General features: G+C 42.7%; 1 protein-coding gene across 4 annotated transcripts in view; it reads left to right on the top strand.

Annotated features, from left to right (window-relative positions):
* The window catches only part of TYRO3 (TYRO3 protein tyrosine kinase), a 91496-nt gene that overhangs the window by 20780 nt on the left and 53502 nt on the right, over window positions 1-17214 (top strand). For 3 of the 4 annotated variants that reach the window (XM_061611370.1, XM_061611371.1, XM_061611369.1), the window contains exons 3-4: window positions 1872-1972; window positions 13165-13335. In XM_061611370.1, coding sequence (XP_061467354.1) covers window positions 1872-1972; window positions 13165-13335 — 272 coding nt within the window. Of the gene's footprint in view, window positions 1-1871; window positions 1973-5050; window positions 5222-13164; window positions 13336-17214 lie in introns of those variants that run through there. The other variant, XM_061611372.1, reaches the window with a different exon arrangement.

Raw genomic sequence — 17214 nt, 5'->3', positions numbered from 1 at the left:
GAGCATTCCCCACCCGATAAGAAAAGATAAGAATAAGAAAATAATAAGAAAAGCTATGTCTTACACTTATTTAGGTGTGAGCTGTGCTAAGGTCATAGAAGAAGAGATCCAACTCTGAGTCATCACCTTTACGGGGGACTGTTTGCTCCTCCGTCTTTGCTCTCGTTAAACCAACACATTTGCTTTCTCTGCATGTTTTCAGACACCAGTCTCAGGTTTGGGTGGCTTGGCAGCCTCAGCTTACAATACGAGAACAGTTAGACTTCCTGGAACCAGTGAGTTGGTTCACTCCCTCATGTTCTCCAGAAAGGAACTGCATGGGACTCGGTTAATTAATCTGTATAGTAGTTCTAGATATACGCTTACCTTGCCTGTGTGGGTGCCAAAGGTTCCTCTACTGTTTGTAGAAGGGTAAAATCTCCTCCCCTCCCAGTATATTTGTCTCCGTCTCAGGCATCCATATATGTGTCTTTAAGGGAAGGACCATAGCTCACAAGTAGAGCATCTGCTTTTCTTGCAGATTCCTCGGCATCTCCAGGTTAGCCTGGGAATCCACTGCTAGGCAATATAAACCAGGGCTAGCCAACGTAGTGCCCTCCAGATGATGTTGGACTCCAACTTCTATCAGCCCAGCCAGCATGGCCAATGATCAAGGATGACAGTCCAACAATATGTGGAGGGCACCACATTTGCTTTCTCCTGGTGTAAACAGTACTGAGCTAGATGGACCAACGGCATGACTCTATATAAGGCAGCTTCCTATGTTCCTAACATATTTTCTGTCACTTGTGATATGGCACATGCTTTGCACTGATTGGTAATCTTCTCTAAAGTGCTCATTCTGCTTCATAGTGATCACAGAAACATTTTTAGGTGGAAGGATCACCACATGGGTTTTTGCTGTCCATGCATATTCAAGTGAAAAGGAATCATGGCAAATGGGGCTTGCCATAAGGCCACAATTTAACACATCCCTGGAATGCTGGAAAATAAGTGCTTCTCAGGATATGCTAAACTGAGTCCCTCTTACCACATCGGAAGGGCCAAAAACCAGTGACAACTTTTGTGATTTGCAAGCATTCTCAGGTTGTGTCCTTGGCATCTGCAGGTGAGACAAACATGGATCACAGGGCTGGAAAAGGCCTTTGTGTGAGGCCTTGGAGAACTATTGCCAGTCAAGATTGCCAGTAATGGTCTAGATAGATGCAGGGTCTGATAGAAGAGTTTCATGTGTTCACACAAGTGCCTTCAGGTTTGTGTGAATGATGAAAGAGGAAGATATTTCAGAGTGGGTTTTCCATTTCAGAAACTGTTCACATGTTTGGTTGACAGTTCATTTTCAGGTCCAGTTTAAGGTGCTCACAGTAGTGTTTAAAGCCCTAAATGACTTCATCCCAAATATCTGAAAGACTGCCTCCTTCCCTACAGACCATCTCAGGTGTTGAGATCAGTAGAGGGGGGGCTTTTTGTAGTTCTGTCATCCTCGGAAGCTTGGGGCTGGGGACTGGCCCGGGAGAAGACTTTTTCTGTGGCAGCTCCTAAGTTGTGGAACTCCCTCCCCGCTGAGGTGCTCCTGACAACTTCATTGTACAACTTTTGGTGAATGCTGAAGATGCACCTCTTTACCTTGGCCTTTGCCACCTGAGATGTATATTTTTGGACCCACTCTATTTTCTGTGTTGTTGTTTAGGTTGTTTTTAAACTGTTTTAATTATGTGTTTTTAAATTGTTGTAACCCGCCCTGGGATCTCTGGTTTAAGAGCAGGTAATAGGAATAGTGGATCACTGGATACTACTGAAATAGCTTGTGATGACAGCTACGGATTTATGGACAGTGTCATTTACAGTTCATTCCTCTCTCAACACTCTAGCTTGAAATCTGTAGACCGGAAAGACTCTGGAAAGTATTGGTGCCAAGTTGAGACCAATGGGAAGAAGGAAGAATCACAGCAAGTGTGGCTCATTGTGGAAGGTAAGGGTCCATGTCCCTAGCTCTTGCCCAGGACAGGCATGCTGAGGACACAATAGTTGGTTGCATGCAGAAGTTGTGAGCAGAGATTGCCAGGCTGATGTTGGCCCATTTCCAGTGTCTGTGCTGTTGTGATCAAAACAATTATGCTATCACAGCAAGCCATCTAAGGATCAGAAGAGAGTGGTAGCAGATGTAGAGGCCTATTATACCATTTTTGCTCTGTCTTTAATTCTGGAAAATATGGAGTGCTTCTAACATTTTGTCTCCTGACTTTCACTTGAAAGCATGCATAGAACAGAGATAGAATATGGCTACCAGTAGGCATCTTTGTAACGTTAAAATGATCAGTGGGATGTCAGATACATTAACAATAGAGAGAAGACTCCAGAGAGCCTTTCAAATTGTGCCTCTGACCCTTCCAAAAGTATATGTATCTGCCATTTTCTGGCAACTTCTCCATACACATTTTCAAAATGCAAACAGAGAAGTGTTAATGGTCACATTGTTGGAGAATGTCAGGCCTGGGGCTTAGCCTTGCAACAAGTTACTGTGGGGTCTGAGTTGGCCACAGGTAGATGCAAGTCAGATGAGCCAGAAACAGGAGGTATACTAAAGAAGCCGTCTGGCCCCTAAACCAATGCCTGACATCAGTGATGAACTGGATGAAGCTGAATAAGCTGAAATTAAATCCAGACAAAACAGAAGTGCTCTTAGTTAGTTGTAAGACTGATCTGGAAATAGGGAATTTACCAATGTTGGATGGGGTTGCACTCCCCCTGAAGACTCAGGTTCGCAGTTTGGGTGTACTTCTGGATTCGGCCTTGAACCTGGAAGCCCAGGTTTTGGCGGTCTCCAGGAGTGCTTTTGCCCAGCTAAAACTGGTCCGCCAACTGCGCCCGTTTCTGGAGATTTCTGACTTGACGAAGGTAACACACGCCTTAGTTACATCCCGGTTAGATTACTGCAACGCGCTCTATGTGGGATTATCCTTGAAAGCAACCCAACAGCTTAAATTGGTTCAAAGAGCGGCAGCTAGAATGCTAACAGGAGCTGGCCTACGGGCCCATACAACTCCACTTTTACAACAACTACACTGGCTGCCAATCTGCTACTGGGCCCAATTCAAGGTTTTAGTATTAACTTTTAAAGCCTTACACGGCTTGGGCCCTCTCTATTTGTCGAGTCGCATGGCTTTTTACGAACCCTCTCGGCCCCTGAGATCCTCTATGGACCCTTGTCTTACGATTCCTCCATTCTCGCAAATTCATCAGATGGGAACCAGAAACAAAGCCTTCTCTGTGATTGCTCCTAAACTTTGGAATACTTTACCGGTAGAGGTGCGATTGTCTTCCTCGCTTGTAGCATTTCGCCGCCAGGTTAAGACGTTTTTATTTCATCAGGCTTTTAACTGTAATGTATAATTTGGTCTATAATTTTAATCTGTTTTTGGGGCTAATTATGTATTATGTTTTTATTATGTTATTTTTAACTTTTATATATGACTGTTGTTTCTGTTCGCCGCTCTGAGTCTTTGGAAATAGAGCAGGATATAAATGTATTAAATAAATAAATAAATAGCCACAGACAGGTATTGGACTGGGTCAACAAAACAAAACCAACCAGGGTTAGAGGCAATAGGCATGGTCAGAGACAGGCTAGAGTCGAGTATCAGATTGGGCCGGTGAGAACTAAAGAGCCAGAGGCAGAGGCGTAATCAGAAGGTGCCTTGGAGGTTAAGTGCCAGATGAGGCAAGGCAAGCATCCGGTATCCCTGATTCAGAGACTGGCTTGGAAAGATAGCTTTTATAGGGCTTGGTGTGTGTCTGTTGGCTTTTGAGGTCAGCTGCCCATCTTCCGCCTTCTGAGAGCAATGGGATCAGTACCACAGCCTAGAAGGCAGCATTCACTTAAAGGGCCTAGTTTGGCTGGTTTAGGCAAGGTGCTAGAGGCTGGCTGTTGGAGCTCCTGGTTCTAAATCTCCCTTGATGCTTTATAGAGAATGATATTTTGATTGATGTATAGTTTTTCCCCCTGTAGATCTTCAGTAACACATGCTTCCAATAGGAAGATCCTCACGAAACTTCCATTTTTTAACTCGAGTGAATCTGTATTGGAGAGGCATGTAGAGTTTTATTGACCAGTTTTGCCCAGACTGGCAGCATGTTAGTTTTACAGTAACTGCATGCACAAAGCTAGGCGATGCATTGAACAGCACTCTGGCCAACATAAATGCATAGTCCAAAGCTATACCCTTTAGAGTGGATGGGTGGCTTGCTATAGCTTGCAGCTGTATGTCCTCCTTGGGCTATAATTATAGCAGATCTCATAAAACCAGCCATGTCAGGTCTGTACAGTATCCAGAAGGGACCCTGCAGCTACTGCAGCCTATCTGCAACAAGGTTATATTTTTAATGGAGTAGGCTGCACTCTTTTGCCTGACTCATGGCTGAATCAGTGTCCCAGCATGGGCTCAGGTATTTGTTTTTTTTGCATGAAGAACTTTGTCTGTTCTACTCACTAGAGATTTCATAGTTTGTTTGTTTTTTTTAAAAAAAGAAGAATGTTTCCTCCTGTGGCTGTTGGTGCCTAGACATAATACAGACATATATGTTTGGACTCCATCTACCACGCTGGAGAGAAAGGAGGTGCCTGTTGCTCCCAAGCCAGGAGCTTCTCATAAATCCTTCCTCTCTCATTGGGGTTATGCCCTTGCAACAACTAGGAGGTGGAACATGTCCTTCTGTTTTCATTGTCTATGCTGAAGCTCATCAGCAAATGATGGATCCTTTATTGGCCAAGCTACCAGGAAGGTCAGCTCAATTCTATGTTAAATATTTGCTGGGAGATAAGATCCCATGGGTGACATTGATAGTGGTTAAATTTCTATCAGTGGCAGCAAGAAGAAGAGGGCAATTAACCACTTGAACCACCGGAGATTTACCTGAGGTTATTTTATATATAACTGAGCTGCTGTTACTATGTTACATTGTTTTGCATGCCGTATGATGCCATGTGAAATTTCTGCCTTAAACATCCAAATATCTTCGGCCATTTCTTCTTTCTGTTACAGAGCTGTTTCCCACGGTGTTTTCTGATGGTGAAACTGCCACACTGGAGTTTCTTTCCATGTTCATTATACATGGAATCAGATTGGTCAATACTTCCCCCGCCCCTGATCCAGTCCACCACATGGAGGGGAACATCAGCATGTCTCCATCTCTGCCACCCCATGCCATTCACACAGAAACAGTAGGTCCAAATGTGCCCTGTGCACATAAAATCCAATGCATATAGGCCAAAATTGTGTGGTCAGTTGCCAGATTCTCCCCAGGGAATTGACCTCGTGATTCTGGCTACACATACTGGTTGTAATTTGTGTAGGACATATTTAGCTGCACCATCCTTGTGTGGATAGATGGGGATGGTGGCTATGGGGATGATGTGGTGAGCTCCCATTCCCCTACTCAGGACATTCTGGATTAGTGCGCAGCTCCCATTTGTGTTGAACCATTGAACTGCAAGTGGCAGTTTCTCAGTGAAGTACCTTAAGGCCCTGAAATGATGCTGTCACCCAACCTGGCCACTGGATTCTCCTGGACAGGAAGGAGGATGTTCTACTTGAGCCTTGCTTGTGCAACAATGTCTTCCTGAAGTTTAGTATATTCTTGTGTTCTTGGTTATTCTTTGGTCCTGATTCCTGGATTGCTACTTGATCTCACCTCCTGGTTTGCATTCTGCTTCTGACTTGCTCTTTGGTCCTAGTTTCTGGCTTGTTTCTCAATCCTGCCTGCTGGTTTGCCTTGTGGTCCTAACTACTGGTTGGCCACATGACTCTGGGTTCCTGGCTGACCCCAGGCTGCTGCCTGTGGCCCAGTCCTGACATCCCTTCATTTGATGTGCTGGATTGGGGTGGGTGGGGGAGAGTGCATACTATCTCACACAGATACATTAGGACAAAATTTAGTTTCATTAGTTTGGCCTGCCCTGGTGTAAATACTAGGAGTGCTGAAGAAATTCTTCTCTTCCAGATTTCTCCCCAAATTATCTGATCTTGTTTGCAGAGTAGCACCAATGTGTAACAGTTAACTATTCTTTCATTTGTTTAGAACGAGGCACATGCATAGTTCGTCCCAATATTCGGTTTGTTTCTCCCCCCCCATACCATTTGCCAATATGCAGCAGTGCCACAGAGTAAGAAATCTTGCTGTGACTGCACAGTTGTATCAGGAATCCTTTTTGCACTGGGTTTTAATCAATACATATATTCTGTCCTATTAATTGGTAACCAATTTGGAGTGGGAAGAGGCGCAAAGTGATAACTGGGATGAATTGCACATGTGCTAATCCCAACATAACTTTTAGAAATTCTCCAAGTGGAACTGAAAGTCATATGAACACAATGAAGGGCAAAGCCAATGTCCTGCAGATAATAATGAAAAACAGGGAAGGGGAATCTGTGGCCCTCTAGATGCTGTTGGACTTAAGCTCCCATCATCCCTGACTATTGGCCATGCTGGCTGAGGCTGATGGGAGTTGGAGTCCAACAACATCTGGAGGGTTACAGGTTCCTCAGCCCTGATGAAATGGGATACCTGCACCCCTGATAAAACTCTGGTCACCACAGAAGAGCAATATCCATCTTGGAGCAATTGTATAAGAACTTTGTGTTGATATTATCATGTTAAAAAGCAGCTCCTGAATCCACAGCCATTCTGTGATGACTCAGGCGGTAAACACACTAGTTGCCAGATCGAAGTGTTTCCACTAGCCACACCTGGAGGGGGGAACGGGTTGATCTGCTGATCAGTTGCGAAATCTCTTTGAAGCTGAATTAAAAACACACACACTCAGGCTGATCCCATCAGGTTTTACAGTAAAAAAAGGGTGGGATTTGACTAGTGTTGTGTGCCCCCGTTTTCAGAAGAGAGAGATGGAGATGCACTGAAACCGGCAGAGCAGTGAATGTGTTTCTACCCTCAGAAAATGTTCACACATTCCCTTACCATTTCATCTGGTGATGTCTTTAAAATTATATCCAACTATTCTGCAGCATTGCTAATATGCACAATGTACATTCTACCTAAGATAAAAGGTTCCTTGGTTGTGGGTGTGTCAAACTTCATATAGAAAGAAGCTTCAATAGACTTTGACATTCTTCTTATAAAAACACTCCGTATATATATATATATATATATATCTTATTCAGGGGATTATACAGCTAAATGCTTCTGCTTCCTTAACCTGAAATTTAAAGGTCAGACTATACTTAGGGGAAAAAACTTACTGAATTTGGAGCCAGCACTGGCAGGGCACCATCAGATTTGGCATTATGTGTCTTATTTAGGAACTAAAGTGAAATAAATTGGTTCCCAATGTTGAAACAAGATTCTCATGTAAAACACATGTGTTATTTAGTACTTGAAAGAGTAACACAGCAACGACCAAACCAAACTTCTGCAACGACCTTCCAACTTTTCTACTCCTCTCCCTTTTTTTTTAAGCAGCCCAGGAGGCTGAACATTTGTGCAGTAGAGTGGTGAGAGAAGGAGCTGTTTAATAACATGTTTTCCCCATGGTTGCTTGTGTTGCTCAAAATACCCCCAGCCACTTTTCACCTTGCTTGGGAAAAGGTACAAGTACTCGTTATCTTTGTCTCCTAAGCATGGAAATTGGGGATGGGGAACGGCAGTTCTAAGCAGCAGAACAGCCAAAGGGAAGCACATTGACCATCCTCTCCCCTCACTGCTCAAACTTGCAGCCTTCTATAATTGCTTTTTATTTTTATTTTGTAATGTAAAAGACTGTTGGATGCATCTGCTGTGTAACATCCAGTTTGGCCCTTACTGTGTTACCCTCTCAGGTATCAAATAACAGTTGTGTGTTACATTTGCACTAGGCATGCCTAGGGCAACCTGATGAATGGCTAGCTGAGGAGAGGTTTGAACCAAGGGCTCCATGACTTGGAACTCACACACTTAGGCACTACACACCTGCCTTTCTCATAAATAAAAAGGGCTGGAAGAGGAGACCGTTTGATGGCAAGGAAGTTTGCGCAGGAGGTGATCATAGTTTTACTGTACATGTGTGTCTACACTAATAAATAAGATTGGATGATAAGCAAATAAAGTAGTAAAGAACTTGAGAGGTACAGTGGGGGGTGTACTCTATGGCTTGATTGCTTTGTGTGGGGGGTGTGGAGTTAATTTCATTTCCTTTGTCCTGTTTTGAGTGCAATAGCTAACTCAAATAGCTTATTTTCAAGTGTAAATATTTCTAGGTACTTACATGATAGGAAGCATGAAAGGTATTGACAGGGTTGTCTGGTGTGGTTATCAGAACAGGAACTGAACATCAAAACCTATATTTAAAATAATAATAAAAAACCCTATAATAATCTGATCGTCTGAGGTCCCACAGATCAAATATATCTCTCTGTCTACTTATTTAGCCTTGATATTAACAGCTGCTCATAGTGTTTGGCACTGGATCTAGCTATATTGGGTATTAATAGAATAAAGTCTCACTATATTGCCGTTCCTGTTCTAATCAGTTTCCAAGAAGGCCTTGTTGTCCAGCTCTGTTCATCCAAGGAGATGTGGTCTTTGCCATATTCTTCTGGCCTTGCTCTCCTCAAGATCTGATTATTGTGTTGTGAGGTGCATTGAGCTGTACCTGAAATCCAGGCCAGCCCAAGGCACTTTGCTGTCTGAGGCAAAGGTCAAGATACCACCCGCTCCTGTTTCATGTACAGATGCCACCTTTATCTACAGTTAATTCTTTCATAAACATTTATGATGGGCAGTGCCCTCCACCATACCTGAGCACAGTAGGCTACCTTTGAGGGTACTGGACAGGTGATGTGCCACACACAGCTCTGTAGGCCAATACTTCGTAACTACACACTATGCGCACATGCACATGTGCGCACACAGATACACGGCCTCTGTCACCTTAGTCTGCATAATGGTTGGGCCAGCCCTGTTGAAATCAGCCTGGAAACAAACAAATAAACAAAAATCTTCAAGTTTAGAATAATGTCTTTATCTAGGACACAATAGCCAGTATTTTAAGAATCACAAGATGTTGCGATTGAGCTTTGAAGTTCTGTGTATTTGAGAAGGGCATGTCCTCATGCTTCAAGTATTCTGTGATTTCAGAAAGTGTTGATATGATTGAGATATTTGCATATAATCAAATAGTTAATCAGAGGTCAGGTGACTGGACAGCAAGGACGAGAGTTAGCAAGGACTCTTGCCTTGGCTTTGTTTCATCTGGTTGTGATGTCACTGTGTAAATATCACCTTGTGGTGAAGTTAAGCACTTTTAAGTCCCATTGATTTCATTTGCAGTTCAGGAACATGCTTCGTTCTCTGTCAGATCAAAATACTGATGTGGATTATGTCTTATCTTGAGCACTAATCAGCTGATGAATTCAAAATTCATTGCAGACACCCAGTGTCTGCATGTGCATGCCATGATAAGACAGACTTTTTTTCATTTATTTATTTTCTTACATTTCTATCACCCCTTTCTTCTTCTGTCCTACTTTTGGTTCCCTAACAAGTCAGGCCACTAGCAAACCTGAAACCATATTTGTTTGTTTAATATTTACATTTTTATCCCTCCTTTCCTCCAAGGAGCTCAAAGTGGTATGTAAACAGTCCTCCTCCTCCTCCTCTTTGTTTTCCCCTCACAATAACCCTGTGAGGTAGGTTAGACTAAGAGACAGTGAGTACTCCAGGGTCACCCAGTGAGCTTCATGACTGAGTGGAGATTTGAACCCTGGTGTCCCAGGTCCTAGTCCAATATTCTAACCACTGCACCACATTATTGTTGCTTGTAGCTTGTTAGGGAGCAACAAACCATGATCCCTAATTCAGATGTAATGTGAAACAAAAACTTCCTGGTTTGTTTCTCACATTCCCACCAGAGGAAGAGCAGTCGGACAGCATGAAAAAGCAAGGTGCTCATGTTCAGTAAACCACAATAAACAAAACAAGGAAGTCTGGCTTATTGTGATGTGTGAACATAGCCAATGAGAGTGCCACTAGAGTGTGTTGGTGAAATACCCACCACCGCTGCCACCTGTGTGAGCAAGATAAAAACCAAAAAGATAGCTTCAGCAACAACCTTTAAAAGGGAAAGAGGTACCTTTTTCATATGGGGTGGTCATGCCCAAATCCTGCCTCATTCTGGAAGGATATATTTCAGGAGGTTAATAAAATTACCAAGCAAGCACTACAGTATGATTCACAATTGGCTTTGTTACTCATTTTCGATGGGCAGTCAAAAACATTACATAAAGAGTCGAAGAGCTTTTTCCTTATTGCGGCTCAGCTAGTAATTGCTAAAAATTGGAAGGTCTTTGATTCTCATCAGCTTCAATGCTGGTATCAAGAAGTGGGGAAATTAGCAGTAATGGAGAAATTAATCTACAAACTTAGGGCATTAAGAAAGGGAACTGAGGCAGACCAATCTTATGAAACATGTTATTGTTTTATTGTTTACGCATGTAAGAAAGACAGTGATTGTAAGCCTCTGGCCATTCATGGTCAGCTGTGGCTGAATACTTTGGGTAGAATCGTGTAAAACAAACAAGACATTTGTAAACCTATGGCCTGGACCCCTTAATACATATCAACATAGATCTACTTGTATCTCTCTTATTTCTTTCTTTCTTGTATTTTTTCTCTGTTAATATTGTTCTTATTGTTAATTTTAGTGTGTATACCCTCTGTATCTGTGTTAAAAATCAAATAAAAACTTTTTTTTAAAAAAGAATATATAGGAGAACAAGTAGTGGTAGAGAGGGCAGTCACACTCAGCCAAGATTCAGCATTTCAAATCAAACTTTGATCATAGGTAGCTAACCTCACAGCATGAAGAACTATGGTTTTTATAGAGAAATTCACTTATTTTCCCCCCAGAGCAAATCTATTTTGAAAACAAATTAACCATGAAACTCAATTTTCGTACATTTTGAGCAGTGTGGTACAAACTTAAAATAGTGATTTCTGTGAAATTTCATATTGTGATATTTACATTTGTGATTTAGGGCAAAATCCAACTTGTGTTTGCACTGGACTGTTTTGCACTGGGCTGGGAGATCTTGGATGTGGCAGACCCCTGGTTGAGCTGGCAGGCTCCCATGTACTGCCATGCTCTGCCAGCAGAAGCCCCTCGTCCCAGCTGAGCCGTGGTGCTGCCTGAACCCTGCTGGCTCAGCTGGGGGTCTGTTGGAGATGGGGAGAGCTGGCAGAAGGCCCCCAAACAGGGTGTTCCAAGGGGCATGGCAAAGGAGGAGCCCAGGGGGGGAACTTACACAACATCCTATTCGTGTTCGGAGCACCCCTGCTGGTCCCGCTACGGGCAATATTTCTGTCTGCAAAAAGGTTGGCATAGGAAAAGAATTACAATGGTGCTTAATGGGTAGTGCTTACTCTCCAGCAGGGGTATTTGCCGGAGCCGGCTTTTGCTTTTCTGTTTATAGCGGCACCCAAACAGCAGGTGGATGCTCTGGAGCTTTCCACTGGTTCCTCCGCCGCCACCCCCCCCCGCTGGCTTCCCATAACTTGGATGACTCTGTTAGGGTGCAATCCAATACACACTTACCTGAGAGCAAGTCCCATTGAATCCAATGGAGCTTACTTCTGAATAGACATGTATTGGATTGCATCCTTCCTTTTGAGTTTTAGCACTAAATTCCCTCCCTTGGTTTAAGGAAGCAGTAGATTTTTAGCTATCTTAGCATGCGGCAAAACTCCTCATTCCCACAGACTTTTAGAAAAAGAATAGAGGACGAGTATTCCTTCTCTTTTCTTCATTGTTGATTTTAATTATATTTTATGTTTAGAGTAACCAACATGTCTCTGTGAATGCATTTTTAATATACAGCTAAAACCACTAAGGAAAGATGTTCAAAGTCAGGTTATAAAATAGTATGATTTCTCATTAGTAGCCACTGTCTTTAGAAGTTAGGCATCTTGCTACCATTATGTCTTTCAAATCTTTCCTTAGGAACCATGATAGGTGTGTATTACTAATGAATGTGTTGTCATCTTATTATTATTATTACTACTACTACTACGATTTACCACTTCACAGCAATGCTCTTCAAGCAGTTAACAATAAAATGTTCACAACAAAACAGTTCATACAATAAAAAGCAAAATATATATTAAATATTTAATATTTAAATATTAGACAGGTGCCATCTCTGTTATCTTTTGAGCACCTATTGAAGACCTTCCTATTTCAACAAGCCTTTTAAATTGAGACCTTATCCCAGTCTGCTTCTGTGTTGGAATTGCTTTTTAATATGTTTTTAAACCTTTTTTTTTAAAGATGTCCTCAAAACGTTTAAAAAAAATGTTTTTAAAGTTGTTTTGTTTTAATGTATTTTAAAGTCTGTTTTTATTATGTTTTAAAGTGTTTTTAGTGCTTTTGTTTGCCACCCTGGGCTCCTGCTGCGAGGAAGGGCAGGATATAAATCAAATAAATAAAATAATAGAAATTACTTGTGAATCAGCAATACAACTCAGCCAAAATAATCCCCTAATAGAGTATTTTGAGTACTAATAATTTAATGTCCCAGACCAGCTAGTGGCTATATGTGCATGGAAACAGACTTCCCTGCACTTATCTCTAAACTGCTGAGGAATTCTCTATGCATACAGGTGCCACGTGGGTTTTTTCCACAAGCAACTCATGCAGATTTTTTTTAAAATCTGAAATTCCACTGATCTGTTTGGGAGAGCAAATGGAGAGCTGGATTCACTCCCTACCACCACTCCTTCACTGCCAAACAGTGGGATTTAGACTTCTAAAAAGGGCTATATATGTGAAGTAGCCCCAGCTGCTCTGATTCACTCGGGCCCCTGCCTGACCATTTCAAAGCCCATCAGGAAGTCTTGAAAACTAACCTTTCCTTCTCCTCTTCCACTCAGTTATAATGTAAATGTATACATGACAAACCTGATCCTGTACCTGATCTGTAGGCAGTTTTTACCAAAGACAAAGGGCAACAGTGTCTCATAAGTGCAAAATTTTCTAGCTCTTACAACACAGTATGTTTTTGAGAGTCCTGGCAGCCAGTGTTCTGTACAAACAATTGTGAAGGAAGTTAAAGGAAGTATTCCAGCTCATCAAAATGAAAACTTTCCCACTGTTACATTTATGCTTTGTTCTTCTAGGTGTTCCCTACTTCACTGTTGAGCCGGAAGATGTGTCTGTAATCCCCAATACTCCTTTTCACCTAGTCTGTGCTGCAGTTGGCCCACCTGAGCCAGTGACAATTGTCTGGTGGATGGGCGATTCCAGAGTTGGGCTTCCTGACATCTCCCCCTCCACCCTAAACGTGTCAGGTAAGGGTTCCTTCTAGGATAAATAAAAACCCCAGAAAAAGAAAAGGATTGGCTGATGGGATGACAAAAATTATGTCAGTATCATATTGGTGATGCTATGTGAGATTGTGTCTCAGGTGTGTTAACATGGCTAAAAAGCAAGTGGTAGCAGCAAGGATTCAATGTAGAGGTCACCAGAGATGCAGTTATCGCTGGTAAAATTTCCATGGAACCTTGAGGTGCAAACTAGGGAACTGGGTTGTAAATATACCTTCTCAAACAAGCTGTCCACTATTTGTAGGTATTAGAGTATATTGCTGCCCTGGGCTCCTGCTGGGAGGAAGGGCGGGATATAAATCAAATAATAAATAAATAAAATAAATATTCTTGTTACTAGATTTTAACATTTTTTCATTTGGGTTATCCATTCTGATGCCTTAAGCGGTTCTGAGTGCTTCTGTTTCCTCCAGCATGGCAGAAGGCCAGCCCCATTGCACTAATGTGTAGCAGCTGGAGGGAAATCCAGGAGAACAGAGTCGAAATGGGAAATTTGCAGTCATTGAAATGCTTGTACTCGGTTGATGGAATCTTGTTAGAACTCGGGGAATTTTAGCGTATATAGCCTGACCAATAGCCAGGATGGGAGTATTTGGACAGAACAGGTTTGGCTCCTAATGGCTAAGGTCATTTGGGGTGAGAGCAGGTTTACCTGGTGTCCCAGTGATGTCCCTGACTGCATTCCTTTACTTTCTTCTACGTAGGTAAATGGGTGCTGCTCATTCCTAGGAGGAAACAAAGTGCTACACTTGGGGATGGGATTACAGTGGGGGCAAAACCTGCCCACCACCCTTATTGCTGAATGGCACAGTCACCTAAAGGGGAGCAGCATCCCCCTTTCCCCTTCTGAAAGCAGCTCCAAAGTAGCCAAGGAGGGGCAATACGTTTTGCCCCAAATGGCTGTGACTTGGGAATGGGAGGCTTGCTCAGGAGAGCTACCTATTGGCTTGTGTCCTAAAACCAGAAGAAAGTTGGGAGCATGATGGATTGCTAGGCAGGATTCTCATATTACCTGCCTTTTGAATCAGAAATACACATAGTTATAAAGCCCTGGAGATAAGGGCCCTGCTGAATCAGGCCAAAGCTCCATTGAGTCCAGCATTCTGGTCTCCCAGTGGCCAACCAGATGCCTGGGGGAAGCCTGCAACTGGGACCTGATTGCCACCGACAGTATCCAGCAACTAACATTCAGAGGCATATTGCCTCTGGCAGAACATAGCCATCATGGCCAGTTTGTGAATTATTTCATGCCAATTCTGCTGAAAACTCGGAGGAGAATTAAATAATACAGCCCCCTGCATTGGAATCTATGTTTTCCTCGCACTCTTTCTATTATTCCCATGGCTTTGCATGTAGGTTATTGTCTCTGCAGGGAAGAGGAAGGATCAGAGGCTGAACCTGTGTGTGCTGTCCCTAGGTCACACAGTTCGTGAGGCATGCAAGAACAAGGATAAGAGCGGGGGGAAAGCTGGTGTTAGCAGGAAAGCGCAGCAAAATGTTTAAAGGAATTAATAAATCTAGAAAAAAGTGGTGTAGTGCCAAAATTTCAGCAAGCCAGCTGATTTATGTTCAGACTGTAGATTGTTGCATCTCCTTTAGAGCAGAGAGTTTGGCTTTTCTTTTTGTGCCTGGAAAACACTGAGAGCCCTATGAGGAGAGATTGAAAGAACTGAGCATGTTTACCCTTGAGAAAAGAAGACTGAGGGGAGATATGATGGCACTCTTCAAGTACTTGAAAGTTGCCACACAGAGGAGGGCCAGGATCTCTTCTCAATTATCCCAGAGTGCAGGACACAGAATAATGGGCTCAATTGACAAGAAGCCAGATTTCAACTGAACATCAGGGAAAACTTCCTGTTACAGTGGTACGACAGTGGTACCAATAACCTAGGGAGGTGGTGGGCTCTCCGACACTGGAGGCCTTCAAGAGGCAGCTGGACAGCCACTTGTCAGGTATGCTTTAATTTGGATTGCTGCATTGAGCAGGGGGTTGCACTTGATGGCCTTATTGGTCCCTTCCAACTCTATGATCCTATGATTCTAGAACATTTTGGGAGTTAGCACAGTCAAAAACAGCAGTAATCACATTAGTATGGCTTGATCTGTTATCAGCTAGAATATATCACCTTGTGGCTTTATATGAAGATTTAAAAATATATCTTGTGAATCTCTTCATCTTTTGATCTTCCACTTCCCCTCCTCCTCTTCATTTTCAGCAAGGATATTTATTTATTTATTTCCTGCTCTTCCTCCCAGTAGGAGCCCAGTAGGATAACCCAAGCCAACTTCTGACAAACTTTGTCGGTGCCCCGAACTCCTGAAATGCAGTCTCAGCTACTGTTTCAGACTCTGGTCTGTCTTATACCAAGCATTATGAAGCAAGCAAAAGCTCAGACAGAAACTTCAGAGAGAAATTTCCTCAGCCACCTTCACTAGGAGTTTCCCAATTTCACTTTTTTACTTTAAATGCTTACAAATTATTATTTTTTGTTTTTCCCAAAACTAGAGACGTCAGAACTAAACCATTTTTTAAAAAAATGAGAGAATAACACATTGAAAAATAAATGTATCATTAGCCCTCAAAATTCAGCCTAAGTATCTGTTTTTCTGTAAACAACTCTGCACTTCCTGTGACCAGGATGTCAATAATGCTGAGTGAGGTGGTGATTCTGCAACTACAGAGGCCTTGCTCCTTATCTCTTAATGCTTATATGTGTGTTAAAGGGCAAAGTAAACATTCCAGTAAACATTCCTTTCCTGGCTGAGTAGCCTTAAATCCCATTTTTTTCTATTGTAAGTAGCAATACTACAGCACATCGCTGCTTATCTAGAGCCACCCTGCTGGGTCACCTGTTACCAGTGCTTTATTCCGGAGAAGAGATGGCGTGGTATTTGAGACTGACTAGAAGTCCCTTTGGGTGGGAGGACATTCTGCAGCTTCTGTTGGTTCTAGAACAGCCTTTCTCAACCTTTGGGTCCCCAGATGTTGCTGGAGTACAGTTCCCATGATTCCTGACCATTGGCCATGCTGGCTGGGGCCGATGGGAGTTGTAGGCTAGCAACATTTGGGGACCCAAAGGTTGGAAAGGCTGTTCTAGAACATTTGAGACCCTGGACTGAAATGCCAGGTCCCTTGTGGAATTGCTGTGTTCACACACCATACATTGAAAGCACATGTCTTCCCTCAAAGAATCCTGGGACTTGTAGTGTGATAAAGGCGCTGGGAATTGTACCTCCGTGAGGAGTATACAGTTCCCAGGATTCTTTGGGGGAAGTCACATGCTTTAAATATATGGTGTGTACGCAGCCTCAATTATGGAAGCCAGCACTCTTGTGTCTTATATGGGGCACTTTTCAGCCAGGCAGCAAGGGGAAAGCAGTCCTAGCAAACACATAATATGGAGAGGACATGCCTTAGCAAGCCTAGGCCTGGGGTCCGATGAAGTATATTATGTAGTTTAAATGGGATTATAGTCATCTGAATGTTTTTATTTTTTTGATTTTGACAAACTGAAAGGGCAATTTTCTGTTTTGTCTTGGAACCATCAGTTTTAAAAGACTACTCATAGAAATACATTCTGGGGTACAAACAAAAAAAACCCTTCACACACATTTAATCTTTTGCTGATGCCCGCATGAAAAATAAGGTTCACCTAAAGTGTTACTCTGGAAGAAAAGGTGAGGTTCTTTTCCCCCCTCCAAAATAACCACTAGAGTTGAGGAAAGACAAAAACAGGAAAAGCTGTGCTGTTGAAGGGCTGGGGAACCTTTGGTCCTACAGATGTTGCTGGACTAGAACTCCCATCATCCCTGACCATTGTCCATGCTGGCTGGGCCTGGTGG

This window comes from Rhineura floridana, chromosome 2 (genome assembly GCF_030035675.1).
Source record: "Rhineura floridana isolate rRhiFlo1 chromosome 2, rRhiFlo1.hap2, whole genome shotgun sequence".
In the NCBI taxonomy this organism is placed as follows: domain Eukaryota; kingdom Metazoa; phylum Chordata; class Lepidosauria; order Squamata; family Rhineuridae; genus Rhineura; species Rhineura floridana.
This window is presented reverse-complemented; position numbering and strand designations above follow the sequence as displayed.